The following is a 19,461-nucleotide window of genomic DNA, read 5'->3' as shown; positions in this document are numbered from 1 at the left end:
GGGCTGGAGGGCAGAGGAAGAAGGGGCTGCCACAGACTCTATGAGGATGCTGTTGCTGCTGGGCTGGAACTGCACTTCCTGAATGGCTCAGCACTACTAATAATTTTGCAACATAAGGTCATGGCAGAGGACCCATCTCCTTATTTGTGTCTTCATGACATGCTTTGGCATGCATCTTCTCTGCCCTTTTTTGGGGGAGGTGGAAGGTGGGGCAGGCACATGTACCTAGCACATGTATATACATTATCTGTGTTCTTCAAAAAATAACTGGGGGAACATTTTCAAAAGGATGTTTCCTAGAAAGTTTTTGAAAATTCCAAAAATGTATTTATTTTTAAATATATGTCTCTTTTATACAGAGGGATGAAAAAGTTTCCAGCATCTCATGAAGATGTCTTATGATTAGAACTGAAAATTGGACATGTGAGAAAACATTTTCCTTTTCAATTTAATTAGCAGCTTCAAACGTTTATCTGGTTAAACACTAAGACCATGCACCACTAATGAGGTAGTTAAAAACTAACTGAAACAGTGAGAACTCAAGTTCCATAGGTTCTGCAGATAATCCCCGTAAGTGAAGCATAATATTATGTATCTGCTTCATATGTTACCCCATACTACAAACCAATGTTACTTGCTACAGAATCTCCTTCATGGGACTGGCAACAAATCAATACATTGTGTCTGAGGGATGATTCACAAAAAAAAACCAACCCTGGAAACTGCTATTGGAAACCAAGAATTACTGTAACAGAAAATTTCCTTGATCAAAAAAAAAAAAAAAAAGTATAAAATTTAAAGCTTCTCTGTGAAAATACTTTTCCTTCAGTGGGCTCAGACTACTAATGCCTAAATAGCAATTCATAGTTTTTTCCTCACTCTTAGGAAAGGCACGCTAAGGAGAAAGACTGCATCACACTAAGGAGCAAGACTGCATTTTACAGAGAAAATGTAACCCACTGAGGAGGGAATAATTGACATTTCTTTATACTTTTCTGCCTAATTAGGTCAATAAAATGTCAATAAAATGTAGAAAACTTTACACCAAAAATGCTTATTATTATGTATGTCAGCAAAGAGAATTAGTTGCAACAATGGAATCATTTTGGACAACCTTATTGTAATGATGCCAAAATAGTGGAAAACTGAAACTGAAAAAAAAAAAAAAAAGCAAGAAAGTATAAAAGTGTGTTCCCCAGACAGCAGCAAAGAGTGTTAGCTTTGGAAGATAGCTGGACACATCATAAACACGATGGACAGCTATTGTATTGCATTTACACAGTAATCACAGGTGTCAGTACTACCCAAAATATTGAGGCATCAACCTATTATTCTTTGCTTGGTCCTCCTTGCTTGGACCAGATGTGAGGTTACCGGAGCTTTTATCTGTGGAAACGTAAGCAACAGATCAAACTGGGGCTCTGCATTTCCTCCACCTCAAAAACACAGACAGATTCTGCCTTCAGCAGTTCTTTGCACACCTGACACATCAGCTGTGCCAACTGGTACAGTAAAACTACCTTAAGATTTACACCTATTGCTGCTTGGAGCTGAATTCCCAGTTTTGCCTGTCAAGTCCATCTAGAACTACTGAGTTAATTCCACTGCTGTATTAAACCAAGCAACTCTGCCCAAGCTCTCTGTGTGCCACGGCCCAGCCACCAGTGAAACAGGAAGAGAGTTTTTAATTTCAATTAATTTTGCTGCTGATATGCTTAGATTGGTCCAGATCACTGCACTTTCTTTTATGCAAAAATGAACTTGATTTGAGCTTCAGTACAAAAATTTCCTCCCCATCTGCAAAACAAATGGCTCAAAATGGAACAAATATTTATATTAACATGCTTGCAGCAACACAAAAACCACATTGTCCTACAATAACATAATGAAACCCAGTGTACTGGAGTTGCTTTTATGTAGTGAAATCTTTGCTCCTGCCACAGAAGTGATATTAGTTCTTAACATCCCGTGTAATTCTCTCCTCTCCAGTACCTGCCACTCCCTCCCCTCCTGTCCTGTAACCATCTCCTGAGTCACCCACTGTGGAGGCTTCCTCTCCCAGGCACTGTTCAGGCAGCAGGAAGCCCAAATTCACAGGCACCCACATCCCACAAATTGTGTGAAGGGCCAGCTGGCTCTCCAGGCTCAAGTGGTAACACTTGTGAACGCACCACAGCTTCTCCCTCAGTAGGGAGCTATTTTGGGTCTTTCTTCCCATATCAGCCCTGGGTTTCCATGAAAGTTTTGCCTAGCCATGGTTTAGAGTCTCCCTCCCCATACCAAGTGTGCTGATATTGGCTAATACAGTTCAGAAGTTATGAACGGAGGCAAGCCAAGAAAGTGATCTCCCTAAAATTCTTCTTCCCAAGTAAAAGAATGGCATTTATATATGATCAGTGAGAATGCATTAGTAACAAAGGAAAAGAAACCATTAGGTGAGATTTTTAATGAATTAGGACAAACCACTTTCAAAAGATTGCATACCTTGAAGACACAGAGCTGCTAGTTCAACAGCAGTTTCGTAAGGGCATTTCAGTCTTAAAAACAAAACAAAAAAACAAAACTATAAAAAACATCTCTCTTGTCAGTGAATTCCTCTAGCAATAAAGCTAAAAAGAAGCTTGATACAAAACCCAGAAACATTAACTTCCACAAACTACTAATTCTATGAAACATCTACAATTACTTTTTACTTGTATATGATTATTTCCTAGGTTGGCACCTTCTGATTAGCATTAAACATGTTACACTTCACCATAAAACAAGTTTGAACCAACAGAGAAAATGCTAAATCAACTAAGGAACCATTTTTGCTTTAACACTGCATTTTAGAATATATGAGTTTGAGGATTTTTGTTTCTGTAATTAAAAAAAAAGTAGTGCAGGTGTGAATGAATATTGGTCGGGGTAAGACAAAAAAAGCACAAAATATTTTTGCAGCGTTGACCTGAACAAAAAGTGTTGCACTTCAACTTTCTCATACTCTATTTCACCCACCATACTGAAAAAATGTGGCAAGCCCAAGTTACATTTTCAAATCATAAAACCCAGAACAGTTTTTGCTCTCTTTAAACATTTCCATCACCTGATCAATCCATAAAAATCTTTACCCACTCTATTTGTCAGTAATATCGTCATGATGCACACAAAGTCCCATGTGTCTGTATTCTAAAGAAAATCAAAATGCACCAGGAGATTAAATTACAGCTTCAAGTGTAAAAAGGTACTTACTTCCCTGAAAGAATGTCTTGCCGGAGCTGTAATACAAACAGGTACCTGACAAATAAAAATTCAGAACGTCAAAAGTAATTACAGTGGCATCCTAGTTCCATCAGCTGGAAGAATACCCCAACTCACTGCGTAGTAACAGCAATTTGAGTAACTTGGTCTTTACAAAAAAGGCCCTTTGGGATCACACAGATACACCCTGCAAGTTCAAAGCTTCCACAGCTTTCACTAAAATCAAAGAAAAGCACATTTTTTGTCCACTGGTTGTGTTCAGGACAATGTCCAAAGTCTTGCTATTTAGGATGTGCTCTATCTGAGCATACACCACAGCAACCTAAATGTTACTAACACTCCAGTGTTCTCCTAAACTTGGGTCTTACCTAATTCAGGCAGGAATTGAACTACAGTATCTAAAAATGAAACACAGATAAAGGCATGTAGGCTTCAGGGCTGCTTTTTCAAACACAAATGCAGAACATGGAAAAAGTCCAAACTGGGGAAAAGGAAAGGTTCATACCAAAATATCACTTAAAAATAGCAGAGAAGTTCTGAATAAAAGAATTCCATAGAGCTCACACATTTGTTTAATAAGCCAAGTAGGAATTTACAGCCTTCAAACTGTTGAGATATTTTGAGCTGTGGCTTTGCTAACCCTCAGTTCTAGGCATGCTTCACTGACACCACTCAGAGCGGGGCTCTGAGGCATGCACAAGTGCCCTGGGTCATGCAAGGGGTGTGCAGAGCACAGGAAGGCACAGGCAGGCTCTGCACTGCTCTGGACACTGTGGAGTGAGGCTTGCAAATATGAGTGATCCAAGAGAAGAAAGCATAAAGCACTCCTGTGAGCCCACTAAATGCAAGCATAAACCTTTTCCATCTTCACAAATCATAGAAAGACAAAAGTGATCTTGTTTTTCAACACACAGGACATGCAGGAATCAGACAGGGAAACAGAAATGAAAAGGAAGATTAGGATTTCTCATGATAACACTAGAGCAGAATTTAATTTATCCATGTTAGCTCTTTGTTACATCTGTGATTCACATACTTGGCTGATACTTGCCAATCAAATCTGGGTATTTGCATGTGTAGATTAAGGGTAGACAAGCATACTCCCTGTTCTTATTGATAGCCCAGATGACTTAGAATCCCAAGAACTCTTCTAAATTTGCAAGAAGACTCTGGGCAGTGCTCCTATCAGTGTCAGGAGGCTTGTACAGCGCTGCAGCCCCGCTCTGGTAGGTATGGTTTACCTTTGTTCCTTTTCTGTGCACAGGCTGACAAACACTGGCATCACAATTGCTGCTACTTCAGCAAAATACCTTAGAAAACTCTCCACGACACACAAGTACAGACAAGTTCTTCTGTTGTTCTTCTAACTAAATTAACTAAGCAGGTCACACAGAAGAGATAGATGTTTTCTGAAACACACTGTATTTCAACTGTGTTTTTAAACCGAAGAAAAGACAGAGCTGGTGAAGGGTTTTAATGCTTCCCAATACTGTGTTAATTATGAGAATGTGATGTTTGTAGCTTCACTAGAAATTTAAGTCTACTAGAAAGCACATCTCCAGAAGGAATTTTGAGCACCCCCTACCTGGACAGTTCTAATACTGTTACGGTTGATGATGGATTTTCTTCTACTTGGAATAATTTTGAGTATATAAATAATATATATAAATTGAGTTATTAATCTTCAATTTTCACTCAACATGCTACATGGAAAATATGATTCAACAACTAGGACAAAGACTCTTAAAAAAACCTCCATAAATCAAAAGAATTTAAAATTTAAGAACTATAAAATTCTTAAATTCAAAATTACTTTCCCAAAAAAAAAAAAAAAAAAAAGAAAAAAGGCACCCAAATTTTTCTTACACATTTTTACTCACAGTGGTCTTCTGTCAAGCTTATAATTAAAAGAAATTGTTCACAACACTGAATATTTAGCTGACTAAAGTGTTTTTCTAATTAAAATAGTCTTCTGAAATGTCACCTTTCAGCAATAATTAGATCACAAGGCATCAGAGGTTAATACTTTCAGACAAAATGTCTTACTCGATCACAGCAATGATCACATAGTTCAGAAACCCAGTCTAACAGTGACTAGGATCATATGCTTCAGAGCATCAAGCAAGAAATCTTGTGGTAGACAGTAATGCAATAATTTGACCACAGGGGAAATGTAATACTTGTCAGACATGCACCCTGATGTATGAAGACTTACATCAATTTCCAGAAAACACATATTATTCCTACTAATTTAACTGCATTTTCTCATTAGAGATGTCCATAAATCATCCAGATTTTTGGATTCTCTTAAGATCTTATACACAGTTACATAAGTGGCGGGGATTTCTGCAAGTTAATTATACATTCTATACGAATATGCCCTTTTATTGAATTATCACTGCTGGAATAAATTGATAACTGATATTAAAGACCCTATGTCTATATCATGAGGCGGTGACAATTAGCCCTTTAATCTCAGGCAGTGAAAAAACCCATGGTCAGCACAGCAGACAGCAAAGGAGACAGTAAATCATTTGCCTGCAGGCTTAAGTTTAATGTAAACATCACATGCACACCAACTACAATAATCAACCACCTTTAAACACCTTAGGCTGATTAGGAGTACACTGATTATTGCCAAGCAAATTAGAAGACACAGAAAGTGCCTACGGTGAGAGGCAGAACAAAAGAAAAGATAAAATAACATTAAGATAGATGACTACTATACAGAGAAGACACAAAGTAAGCAGATACAAAAGATAAGCAAACCCTTTCCTACAGCTGCTCCTTTCCCAGCTTTCAGAATATCCTGTGAACCAAGGTGCTATGGACCCTGCAAGGCAGAGGTCCACAGAAAGCAGCCCAGCAGATTGAAACAAAAGACTTCCAGATATTTGTACAGTGACTTTATACAATGCAGGCTTCTGCTACAGAGAGAACCACGGGGAAACAGAAGCTATTCAATCAAGCATTAACCCAGAGCTCAAGCTGACTATTCCCACAATTCTCTACCCTCGGTACCATTATTAAATCACCCTCAAGTGCCAGGGCAGGAGGAACAAAGCAGGCCACTGGCATTTTAGCAGGACATAATGGAGAACCCTCTCAGAGGACGGCAGGTATCAAAGAGCAGGTGTCTCCCAGCTGCAGCTCTCCCCACCCAACACTGCCTTTCTTTGCCAACTTCAAAGCACCAAAACACAGCATCTCCTCCTACACACTGACATGCTTGGAGAGGCCCAAGAATGCCTTCTGGCAGCATACAAAAATGAAGAAAGAAACACATGTTTCTCTGACAGTAGGAAAACACCTAAGAAGGCAAACAAAACGACCACTCAGTAAGAAAGCTCGAACCACCTGCTTACAGTACCCCACGTGCCTTAGATGTCTTAATTCCCCCATCAGCCATGCACAGTTCCTACCTTGTAAACTCTTCGTGCAGGTTGTTCGGTTCTGATGAATAGTACTTAATTCGAAAATGCAACGTGTACGGAGGTCCAACTGCAAATGCAGAGATTTTAAATGGGGGAAAAAGGTTTATACTCATTGCAGTCCTGATAAGGCAGAACAGTCACCACACCACACCTCACAACCCAAGAAACACAAAATTAATTACGTTTTTCAAATTCCTCAAAGACAATATTTCATGTTTTTCTAAATTTAAAAATGCATCCAACAAACCAAAAAAATAGACAATTACCATACTTTATGATACTAATTAATTTAAATTTATCAAGGCAATAGTCCATTTGGCAAACACCTTTTTGTCCTTAGAGCGTGCCTCACAGCACGCTGTGAATGACAGCAAATTCCAGATACAGTGCCTGTTTCTGGGCCCAGGGAGAAAGGGAAGGAAGAGGGAAGGAGAGGGTGAAGCTCCTTCTTACCAAGTGCAAACACTACTCCAAACCACGCCCCCCCCCCCCAATAGATCAGCTTTTGATTGAAACACATGCATGAGAAAAGGTGAGATAAATAGGGTGAAAAGTGCTGGAGAAGACTCTGGAAGGCACCCACGAACACAGAAAGGTAAAAAATTCCATGGGGTTGCAAGAACCATGTTTTCTAATGCCAGAAGTAAATGCTACATCAGACTTTCCTTGTAACACAGATAATAGCAAGTTATTCAGCCACCATGAAACTGTGACCAAGAATCCTGATCTGCTTAGCCCTCATCTTCCTACTGCTTGCTGATGCATTAATTGACAGAAAAATTACTTTTCTACACTTTTCTAAAGTCTTCCATAACACCACATCAACACAGTAAATGTGCCTCTTAATGATCCTTCTACTAAATGATATGCAGCTAAAATTCAGGTAACTAGAGCTTTGATTCTGTCTCCATGTACAGCTCCTGTAAGTCAGGTTATAGCACCCTGAGCTCACAGTTCTGCACCACCAGTGAGGTCTGCATCGGTGAGCTAAGGACTTGGAAAAAAGAGCAGTGGGCAACATCCATTTTGAAAGAGGAATTCTTCATAAAGCATCTTCTAAATGCAAGGTAAAGGAAAGTAACCTGTAGTGAGTCAGACCTTTACAACACCCAACAAACTGCTTCCTTCTCAGGCATTTCTCAGAACCAGGATTGACCAAATGCTTTCTGAAACAGGTCCTTCACAGATCAAAAACACAAAAACATGCAACTAAACTGGCTGAAGGTGTTACAGAATCACTGATTTTCCAGGAGAAAAAAGACAAAGCTATTAGATAAAGTGCAGCTGCAAATCACTTAAAGTAAAGCAGTCTGTGACATGATGATGAAAACCTAACAGCAAAAACCCATAGCAGCTATCTTCACCATGGATTCTAGCAGGCTGACAACCACACACCACGGGGTGACAGCAAACTATCCTAAAGGCCTTTGAAGAACTCCAGCATTTACAAAAATAATCTAGATATTTGGGTACTTATCAAAAAGAAAGGTAAAGCACCACTGAAGCAATCAGGACCTATCTTTGTGAGGTCATCCAAGGGTGTCAAAAATTTCCTTGAAAAATACATTTTAATCTCACAGAAGCCATGTCTTCACGGCCCATGACTGCTGCCAACTGCAGTATTGTAACAAAACACGTTAATGCCAATGCTGCACTGTGCCCAAGCCTGCAACCTGATTATCAAAGATCCTGGAGCTAATTCCATGACTTAGACAATTTTCACAGAAAACTCAGTGGCCCAACCCAACCTTTCCATCCAAAACTACCTTTGATAGAACAGCAGCTATTTCAGAACTGCATTTGACAAAACAGCAGGTATTTCTGTTAGTTTTACTTCTAAGATAATAATCTGGGAGAAAAAAATTAAAAATTAATCATTACACAATGCAGTATTTTCTATTCACTCTCTGAAAGAAATTGCAGGATATCTGTTCTGGATCAGAAGCAGTGACAAGAATTCCGATCTGTGTCCAGGCAACCTAATTTCACAGATCAGACTGAAATTACCTGGCAACCTACTCAGTGCCTCACACAAACAGCACAGGTTTAACAAGGGCTTCTGAAGCCTGGGGTACTGCTTAATAAGTGCTCTTGCATTTAGACATAATACAGTCAGCCAATTACCTGTTAAGTTAAAACTATTTCCTAATAAGTATTTATTTTAAAGGCCATACTTCAACATTCTCTATCATGTTCTAATACACTAAATTCAAATTCTTTAGGAAGTAACAAAATAAACAGGCAGAGACGTAGTACTTACTTTTTATTTGCTTCTTAATGAATTTTGAATGGTCCAACCAGTGCTAAAAAAAGAAAATCCACACTTAAAAGCAGTTCCATTTCAAGATTTTTTTGACTCCATAAACTGATTGCAATAAAATTTAACAGAGAGAAGTCTCTTTTAAGGAAATATTGCCATATTTACTTTCTAAACTTCTGCACATTGGTTAAAGTGTTTATTGGCATATTTAATAACTTCCCCTCCTCCACATGGGAAAGCTTGATTTTTAAATTCATCAGTACTGCCAGTGAAGCCACTCTTCCAGAGAAGAGACTTCAAAATCCAAGGGCACACAGCAGTGGTGGGTAAGGAAGGCACACTTTTGCCCAAAACCCCTGAGTTTCAGCCTCCTTTAAACATCTATTTAATGGGGATGTTCCAGATCCTGCACTATCCTGCCTTCCACTGCTCCACAGACAAGTTTTTTCCAAGGTAGGGATGGAGACTTTACCCCACTAAAAGCATTTGAGAAACACTGATGTATACCTCACCCCTTCCCTTTTAAATTAAGGCAGAAGATCTGGAATAGTGCAACAATGATGACAAAACATATGATTCCCAGCAAAGTTTACACACTCTCTTGTCAGTGTAAGCTGCATCTACAGAAAGGCAGCAATAAACACAATCTGGTATAAATTTAGCTTAAATCTTTGACAGTCTCTGCTCAATGTCCTACAGATGCCTGCAATCTTATTTGAAGCAACTCTATGCTTCTGTCGTACAAAATGATAAGTGAGTTTAAGATTTCCTTGAAATAAATGTTTTTCTATTTTTATATATTTTTTTAAAATTATAAACTAAGTACTATAAAACAAAATATTAGGAAAAAACCCTATTCTTTCTTAGCATAAAGCATTAATGTTTCTAGAAAAAGGACAAGCTCTCAATGACTACTTATCATTACACCAACACCATGCTACTATGGCTAAATAAATGTGAAAAATTATTTGTTGTCTAATAATACTGGTATTTATTTACTAAGTATGTTCTAAACCAAGGCAAAAATTTATCACAGGTATCACAGGTAGATGTGTACAAATCAAAAGTCTGACAGGTTAGGATCCTTAAGGCAAATAAATCTCACAAGAGGTAGAAAGAGAAAGGGAACAATGATTCTGAAGGTGATTTTATTTGCAGGAGACTTGCAAGACTCCCTTAGGTGAGGTTGCCAAGAAATCCATTCTTATAATCCCTAATCTGGTAGAAATGTCTACCAGAATGGAAATAAAATATTACAGCAGCTCATATAAATGCATTCCTTAGAGTTTCAAGTAATTTACTTTGTCTCTACTTTACTCTCTTATGAAAAATTACAGCTTTGTGAAATCTCAAATTTTTGATATGGAAAAAAATATCAACATTGAAACTTAGGCTTTTTTTTTTTTTACCGAAATTATGTAAGTCTGTTACTTTCACAGCTCGAGGGCAGATTAATTTTTTATTCTTCATGTACCTAGCTATGAAAATGTCTTTCTATTCAATATTTATTTAGGCTAAAGAAAAGCCCCTTAAAGACCAATATAATGAATGCATTAAAAGAAAAGTTTAGCTTCATGTAAAAAAACATCTATAATACATGCTAAAAACTCCTGTTAGTACCTTGTTCTGGAACAAGCACTGCACAGCCCGAACTACAATAATTCCCAGTGAAAAACCAGCTGACAGTCCCTCTCCTGGCATGTGGTCTTTAAGGTACATTAAAGCTCAAATAAGAGTAAGTTTCAAACTGATTGTTTGCAAGTGCAAATTCTTCAAATAATGGCTAAAAAAATACCTAACAAGACTCCAGAAACCACTTGTGCAGACCATTAACTGAGACCAGCTTAGACAGGAAACCATCATCACTCTCTGTACCTAAGCAGCCAGAGGCAGACAGCTCCAGGAGATAAAGCACAGCAAGCACTGAAGTCACCTCGCTTCAGAAGCACCAGTGAGCTGCTGTTTTAGCCCCATCCCACGCTACACATCAAGTGTGAGATGTGCCACCACATGGATCATAAATACAAAGACGGAGGTAGGGCACGGACTGACAGTATTATTGGCCCAGAGCTCTCAGGCCTGGAAGTTTTCATGCAGTTTTATGAACCAACTCCAATTTCAAAGCCAGATATTTTGTGCAATTTCTGTGAAAATCAAGCTGAATTTCAACACTTCTTTGCCTCAGATAATTTCAGAGGGCTTCTTTACACTGTGTACCACACCAGCTTTCCAAATGTCCCTCTGAGCAGAAAAAAAAAATCAAAGCATTCTAGCTAAAGCCTAAAATAGGTTTGGGCTTGGCTACATACTGCTTGCTGACTCAGTTATAAGGAACTGAAAGCAATGAATTCTCAAGTCTCACTAGGAAGCTGAATAAAACCAGAGGAACCTTGCTCTCTCAGCACCTAAGACTATAGCTCTGCCTATCTTTTGCTTTGGCTAAACAACCACACATCATTTCAGGATCTGGACTCAGCAGAGAAACTTAACTGTGGATCTCACAGTGTAGGACCAAGACCGACCAGACTCATTTCAACCATACACCACCTTAATCCCCATATCCTGTCTGGACTCACAAATATCAGAGCAGAACAAGGAGGAGAAAAGGGATTAATTGCTTTAGGACCATGTTATGATAGGAAGACAGTGTCTAAGTTTACCCATAGTGAGGGAAGAAAAACTCAAATGTGATCAAACTGCAGGTAATCAGAATTCTATGATTATGCCCGAACAGAACAAGTAGTTCAGCTGGAAAGGACCTACAATGACCATCTAGCCCACTGCCTGACCACTTCAGGTTATTAATGGTATTATCCAAATACCTTTGAAGACTGACAGCCTTGGGACATCAATTACCTCTCTAGGAAGCCTGTTCCAGCGTTTGACAAACCTCTTGGTAAAGAAACACTTCCTGATGTGCAGTCTGAACCTCCCCTGATGCAGCTTTGAATCATTCCCAGGCATCCTTTCACTGGATACCAGGAAGGAGAGCTCAGCACCCCCCTCTCCCACCATCAGCTGCAGAGACCGCTGTGGTCCCCCCCTTTAATTTTGTCAGATAAACTGGAAGGTCAAATGCTAGACTAACTTCCATTTATTCCTCTTTAATCTCAATTAAATTTCTTTGCTCTGTCAAACAAATAATGCTTTCCTATGATATTAACTGACATAACACAGTAGCCATTGACTGGGACTCACGTGTTGAAAACAAACACCAATGAATTCCACATGAAAGAAGCACCATTTAAAAAATAATTTCTTAAAATATTGGAAGCATGTATTTATCTCAACACGGTCTCCTGTTGATCACTCATTTTATCAAAGTGAAGAAGAAAAAAATAAGTACTTAACATTTCCTAATATTGGTGGCAGCCAATATTTTCTCAAAATAGATATACAGCATGGGAAAGATATATTTGTGTCGAGATACAGCAGATAAACTACAGCTGCTAAAGTAGTCAACTTATAAGGACCGTGTGAGTGCCAAATGAAAACTGAAAGGAGGATTTCCACAGGCTGACACAATCCCATCACACACCTGAGCTTTGCAAATTCCACTGCCTCTCTACTTGCCTCCTAAAAGAATGAAAATTCCTTGTCTTGATTTATACAGCCCTCAAAGGTGACCTGAAAAGGAAAAAAATTGCATTTGACCCTTTTTGGTTTGCTTTCTTTGCTAGTTTAAAATGCGTGAAGAACATCTTGAATAGACTGTTACTCCTTATGCTTATTTATGTATTTAACTATCAGTTAGAGGAAGCCCATTTTTACTGGAAGCTTTATTTGCCTTCTGAAAAATATCGGTTTAATGCTTTCTCAAGTCGTGCCTGGAGGTACAGAAGAGAAACCATGCTCAACGATCAAGTTCAGAAAAGAAGGTGTACTTAACAAAAGCCAGCACCTTTAAAACCAAAAGTCAAAAACCAATTATTCCTCCAGCTGTCTTCTTCCTTTCTGGTTTCCTAGGCACCTGAATCCTACCAAGCTGCTTGCCATTATTCAAACAACCTTCTAAAGCAGAGAGGTTAAAAAATGTATGTATAACATGGAGGAAGGAATCACCAAAAAACCAAGTCAATAAAAATTCTACCCACCAAACCACAGTTTGGGGATTTCTCTACATTTACAGATTTAAAAGGGAGCAAAGGAGTGAAAGTCCTCTTTTCTTCTGCAGGTCACCTTTCAGCATTATTATGATAATAACAGAAAACCAAATGGGAACTGGGGTTATGTAGAAACTCAGGGAGTACATAAACATATACTTAGAAACAGGATAATCTCCCAAGAGATCACAGCTTAAAACAATGAGCTATTGTTCTCATGTTTCTCTAATCTCTCCTGGAAAGCTATGCTCCTCCTGAAAATGAAAGGCTCACCTTACTAGTGACTTCAGCTGCCTACAAAAAGGCTGTCAAGAAGATGATCAACACTTCTCAGAGGTATTCCGTGGCAGAAGGATGAGTAGCACCAGAGTCAGGAGAAATCCCAGCTAGACAGAAAGACTGTCACCATGAGGCTGTTCAGACTAAGTACAGGTGCCCAGAAGGACTCTGGAGCCACCATCCTTGAGGGTATCAAACATGACTGAACAAAGTCCCAAGAAACCAGATACAACTGAAGCTGCTATGAGGAGCTTGGACAGAGACACCTGTGGTAGTTTAGCAATGCTGTCCAGCAGCAGAAGGGCAGATGGAGCTCTGATGAAGCTCTAGATTGTGATCTTGGGAAGTACAAAGGCCACAGATTCCAACTCCAGAGACGTGAGGGCACTGGTCGGCCTTAATGAGTCTTAACCAGCCCTGAGACCTTCACATATTGTGTGGCATTCATGGAAATCTGGCCTGTCCCAGTCTGAGTCAGCACAGAGCCATCTCAGAAGCATCCTGATAAACGGTGTGGTTTAACTGCAGACTAGATAAACTAACCAAGAATAATAGAGAGATATATATGGACATCCTTCAAGACCATTAGCCTATCCTAATTCATATCCATGTGATAATCAAAGAATATTTTGTTTTGCAGACTTGATGTGACTGAGGTAAAGCACAGAATTATATAAAAATTATATAAAAATCTTGCCTGGTCTAGTATATTTCTCATTAGATTTAGTTTACAGACAATGAAAGCTGATGCCACTCCAGATCAATTCTAGCAATTTACTTTTAATTTTGATGCCTATGTCCAAACATTCAAAAATAAGCTGAAAGGATTTGTAACAAGTAGGTAACAAATCTGACTAAATCTGTGGAAGAAAACTGAGAAAACCACTTCAGCTTATGCTCCAACTACACACAAAGACAAAAAGAAACTAGCACAAACTGTTTGCTGTCATGGAGAGAATTCTGTACACTCAGGAGAGAGGTGCAGAAGCATCACTGACAGACAGCATCACAACCACTGCCCTGTATGCCTGCTTCTCAAGTCTGTTTTAGAAAAATGTTCTCCCAAAACAGCAGGTTCTACTGGAAGACTAAAGACTGGAATCTGTTAGTGTTTTGGAGTCTTCCACCAAGTGTTCACAAACCACAACACAGACTTGGACAGCCCCAGCTGGAAGTGTTCTACATTCATCAGGTGTTCTGCATCACTGCAGAGTCAGCCACACTGCCTTTTCCAGTTACTGAACTGGCATTCCTATCATTGCCACTATTAGAAACTGAAGCAGTGAGTGCTACAGGATGTTCTACAGCTTTTGGGACCCTCCATCTGTGACCGGTAATTTTTGTTCTTGGCTACAATCCACAGACACAGGTCAGCAAAATCCACAGTCCCCAAGTGCTCATAATCCAGAGGAACAAGAGAGATTCAGGAAGGGGAAACTGAGTCACAGAGGAAAGTCACAGCTTTTTCATGGGGAAAAGAGTGTTTCTAACAGTAGCAGAAAAGGAAACACTTAGCATCATCAAAATATTTACCAGTCACCCTTCTTTCCCACATCCAGCGTATTGAAAATAAGGCTTGTCCCTATTTTCTTCTTCATGAAAACTTGTTAAAATATTAAGAAGTACAAAAGGAAAAAGACTCCCAGATATCACACTATGAGGCTAATTGACTGGTTTGAACTGATCATTTTTCCACATCCCTCTCATCTTAAGAAGTCACAGCAGTAATATCAAAAGCAGCAGCTGAAAAAGCCTGATCAATGAGCCCTTTAAAGAAAATTCAGATAGATACAGCAGAGGCAGTCATAATGAACCAAGGCCCTACAAGTCCCCAACCCAATACCTGCTGAAACATCCAGGAATCTAGTTCTTGATGTGTAGAAGAAACAAAGGTATTTTTATTATTTGTTGTTCAGCTTGCTTCCTACCTGCCCCCCAGCACTGTTGAAATCCTTTGTCTCGAGTCATACATGATCCTGACTCCCCGAAAAAAATCCAGCCAGAAGGCTGCCTTTCATAGAGGTGAGAATCTCAGTGTCAGAATCAGTTCATCCTGACATACTGCTGCTGGTCGGGCCCACTCTGGGAAACACAGTTCTGGCCATGTTTTTCCCCCTATTTTTCTACTTGGAGCAATTGCTTTCATGAAAGCCTATTTCACTTCTACACAATCTTCTTCACATCCTCCCTCCTCCACTGTCTTCTCACTCCTTGCATCACAACCCAATTTAGAAACTGGTCAATTCTGAGGAGTTCAGATACAAACATGGTTTACCAGGCCAATTCACTGAAGACTGGTCCTGGCACTCATCTTCCCAGAGAACCCTGGTCCCCACCATAGCTATGAGCACCTGCAGGAGGCACAGGGTGTCCTCACACATCAGTCTTGCTGTACCCATGCTGCAAATCCAGTGCTTCCCAACGTGCCAGATACACTGTGTGCAACCACACAGCCTCAAAATGGTTCAACTGGCTGCAGAGCACGGCTGGGAAAGGCTGTTCCATACAGACCTTCTTTAATCGAAGGGGTCTTTGTACCCCTTAGAGATTAGATAAAAAGGACTTAAACTACTTGGAAGATCACTGAAAGAGACATGGGAGAAAAGGGGCATTATATTTCTTTTACTTCCATCCATTCCCAGAGATGACAGTAATTCATTTGCACAAGCTAAAAAAAAAATAGAATCCAAAGATTTATCTTAAAAATTCTTCCCCCTCAATTACTCTGTAATTGTTCTTGTAAACAGAAACAAAATCATGATGGAAGCAAGCAAATTCCAAGTTAATAAACGTGGACAATCCCTCACTTACGAATTCTTATGAAACACAGGAGTTGGGCTGGGAGGGTATCCATGTTCTGGCATCACAGGACAGAGAATTGGAACAAAGAATGCAACTGCAGAAATGGAGATATCTAAATCTTAAGAGACCCTATAAAATATGAAGTTCACAAGGAGCTGTTAACCATAGAAAGCCTTCTTTTTATTAAGATGATTTAGAGATTTAGAATAAGAGACAAAGAAAGGACACTTCTGGATAGAAAATGAATAAGCATTAGCTACCAATAGCCAAAAATAACTGTCAAATACCCAAACCAACCATAGAATACACTGCACACAACTGGTTTCTACAAAGATCTATGAAATACTTCATTGTGGCAACTGAACTTCAACAGTATGGTCTCCCAAGATTTTATTATTGCTATTACTAACCTCAGCTAAAGCTTTCAAGGCCTCCTGTTTTGCTAGAAAACACAGACGGTAGTAAAAGTGACTAAAAACCCAATAAGCTTTGCATTTTCTCTAAACCACTGCAGAGACCTCCTACATCAGAGTGACACCCTTCAATCACCCCAAGCACAACTTCTCTGTTGAAGTTATGTAACAGCTAGAATAAGAAATTGTTTTCTTGTATTATAATATTTTTACTTCTAGAGTTAATAGCAAGTAACTCAAAATGCAACAGTACGCCAAGATTTTAGAATAAACTATTAGATGATTATCTACATCCTTTCATCCTTCTGCATCCTTCTACATTCTTCTGATAGGTATCTTCAAAGAGCACAAGACACAAACTAATGCAGAGTTCACTGAATAGGCAACACAGCATTTTCTGCATTACTGCTGACATCTTGCTTTTTACAGCTTTATGTAGGGTTTTTGTATTAAAAATAAGCTGTTCAAACAAAGTATTTTCTCTTTCAAAGCAGATAAACTTTAATCACGATTTTGTTTTCTAAATCACAGCTATCAACACTGCTTGTCCCAACTCTTTGGCAAAGTTACACAACTGCAGGAAACGCAGTGCATGCAAAAGCAGCTGGCCTTGAAACACACAGAAGCAATCTCCACTATTCAAAGACTATTTTGTGCTCCCTTACTTGTAATGGGGGCTTAAAGATGTTTAGCCCTTAACAACACATACTAAAGACAAAAGCTCAGAGCCTCAAAGGGGTTTGCACACAACTTTAATCTCCCAGGCCCCCACTTGCCATCGTGTGTCTGGGCTGGCACTAAGCAGAAGCCCACGGAGGCTACGCATTAATTGCTGTGAAAACGAAGAGAGCAGGTCACAAGTTCAAAAGACGAAGGAAGGCTGTTAAAGCATGGAACCTCTTGGCACTGGGTGCTGGAGAAGATAAAAGCTTGTGCATTGAAGTTCTCTAAGCTCTACTCTCTGACCAGCTTGAGACAGACAAAAAAAAAAACAAGAGCCAAGTAAGAACTTTTGGCCTTACACTTCAGTGAAGGTAAAGAACTTTGCCCTCAACACTCCTCTTAATTCAGGAAAGCCCTGCAACCAGAGTTGGCTTTCTTCTGACCCCCCCTAGCAGCTGTTCAGAATCCTTACATCTCTTGTAACTATAGATACATCATGCACTTCCCTCCTTAACAGAACAAAGAAACAGCACACAAACAAAGCTAAAACACTTGCATGTATAGGCACATTTTGCCATCAACACCAGTGAGACAGCTACATACAAAAGACATAGCTACTCACATTTACATCTTTCTTATCAGTCAAAAGAGCCCTTCAGTTTTGCAAACATACAAGAAAATGAGTTCTCCCAGCTTCCTCAGCCCGGCTTTTGGCTGATCTGCCCTCATTCTTGCTGAGAAAGGATATTTCACTCTCCTTTTCTGCTTCCCTTCCTTCAAAACATTATGGAACTCCTTGCTAGGTAACTCTTCCTAGCTGTCAAATTCCCAGTTGGATGATCTGGCAATCAGTGACAACATAATGCGTTTTCCCCATTATAAGGAGGCTCTGCTCTATTAGCTGTGTCCTCATAATCAGATCCATCATAAAAGTACACACAATTTACTTATTAGAAATTTTATCAGGAGCATACCTAAACCACCAAAAAATCCCAAACCCATTATGGACATACTTCATTCAAAACATCAGTTTTCAGTGATATTAACTTAAATTAATTTAGACATCGGGATAATGTTTAAATAGATTAATACCACTTCTCCCCAAACCTACAGATTCCCTTTTTCCAGTATCAAGTCATTACAGTAAATGGATAGACTTCCTGTTTGTTATTTAAAGTGACTGGTAAAACACAGATGATAATGCAGCTGCTTCAACACTGATCCATCCTTTGACCCAAGCTTGTTAGAGTAGAAAGCTGAGAATTCTGGGATGATGAACTTTAAACCTACACTTTCCAGGATGTCAATATTGCAGCTACATTTTCTCATTATTTTTCTATATTATCCCAGAAAAGACATCTTCTGTTGCTTCATGGAAAAAACATTTACGAACTGACCAGAGAGCACTAAAAAAAATCACTTATTTTCCAAATACACTGTGGATAGAAAATATGCGTATGTTTTTGTCAAACTTCCTTTTCACACAGAGTGAGCAGACAAAGGAGAAGATTAAATATATGTCAATACAATGTAATCATACTGCTGTAGTCTTTTAAGCCTATCCTACTAATATATCTATTTTGATCTGTAAATATTTTTTTAGATTTATTTATTTTAACTGTAGATACTGGAGGTCCTTATATAAGGAAGAGAAAGAGTATGGATGCTAAATCTGAACCAGAGTGCCTGTAGCTTTTACAGGCTACACAGAGCTCGATCCTGCCTGAGAGCTAGCCTGAGAAATTCATAGGAGGATTTCAAAACAATCCTCAGAGACAGAAAACAACTGCCAGGTGCTGTTTGTCTGTCCTCTTGCTTTCCTTGCAGGAGAAGTCAGGAGGTGGTGAGCCCCACTGACCAATGATGGTGATGTAGCAGTTAACTAACCAATAAGAGTTTTCTTTTCTGTATTTTCCACAAACTAATCTATAAAACAAAGCTAAAGCAATAAACTAAGGAATTCTCCTGTTCTGACTCCCTTGAGAGTCTGTGTCATTCTTTTCGCCGTTCCTAATTAGAGCAACAAAAGAGAACCTTTAGCTAAAACGTTTTGCTCTTGCAAATGAATCCAAACCTACAAAGTAACACAATGTGTGCATGGAACAGCAGAGAAAGAAAATTTACAAGAAATGCTTGCTTTCAAAATGTTTCAATACCATGAGTCTACTAACCATAAAGCACATTCTTCTTTACCCACATTCACTGTTTTTTTTTAACTTGTATGCAATCAAGTCACATGCATGGACTTTATGTGCACAAACCAAACG

The 19,461-nt window shown here is 39.1% G+C and overlaps 1 protein-coding gene across 4 annotated transcripts in view; it reads right to left on the bottom strand.

Annotated features, from left to right (window-relative positions):
- Positions 1 to 19,461, bottom strand: part of EPB41L4B (erythrocyte membrane protein band 4.1 like 4B) — a 168,589-nt gene that overhangs the window by 98,402 nt on the left and 50,726 nt on the right. For all 4 annotated transcript variants that reach the window (XM_088059788.1, XM_088059776.1, XM_088059781.1 and 1 more), the window contains exons 3-6: positions 8,935 to 8,977; positions 6,663 to 6,741; positions 3,232 to 3,276; positions 2,485 to 2,537 (exon numbers count right to left, since the gene is read on the bottom strand). In XM_088059788.1, the coding sequence (XP_087915914.1) occupies positions 2,485 to 2,537; positions 3,232 to 3,276; positions 6,663 to 6,741; positions 8,935 to 8,977 (220 nt within the window). The remainder of the gene's footprint in view (positions 1 to 2,484; positions 2,538 to 3,231; positions 3,277 to 6,662; positions 6,742 to 8,934; positions 8,978 to 19,461) is intronic.

This window comes from Pseudopodoces humilis, chromosome 1 (assembly GCF_049639895.1).
Source record: "Pseudopodoces humilis isolate 2021_Gansu_Grassland_sample_001 chromosome 1, ASM4963989v1, whole genome shotgun sequence".
NCBI lineage: Eukaryota > Metazoa > Chordata > Aves > Passeriformes > Paridae > Pseudopodoces > Pseudopodoces humilis.
Note: the sequence above shows the minus strand (reverse complement) of the source record. Positions and strands in the feature narration are given on the sequence as shown.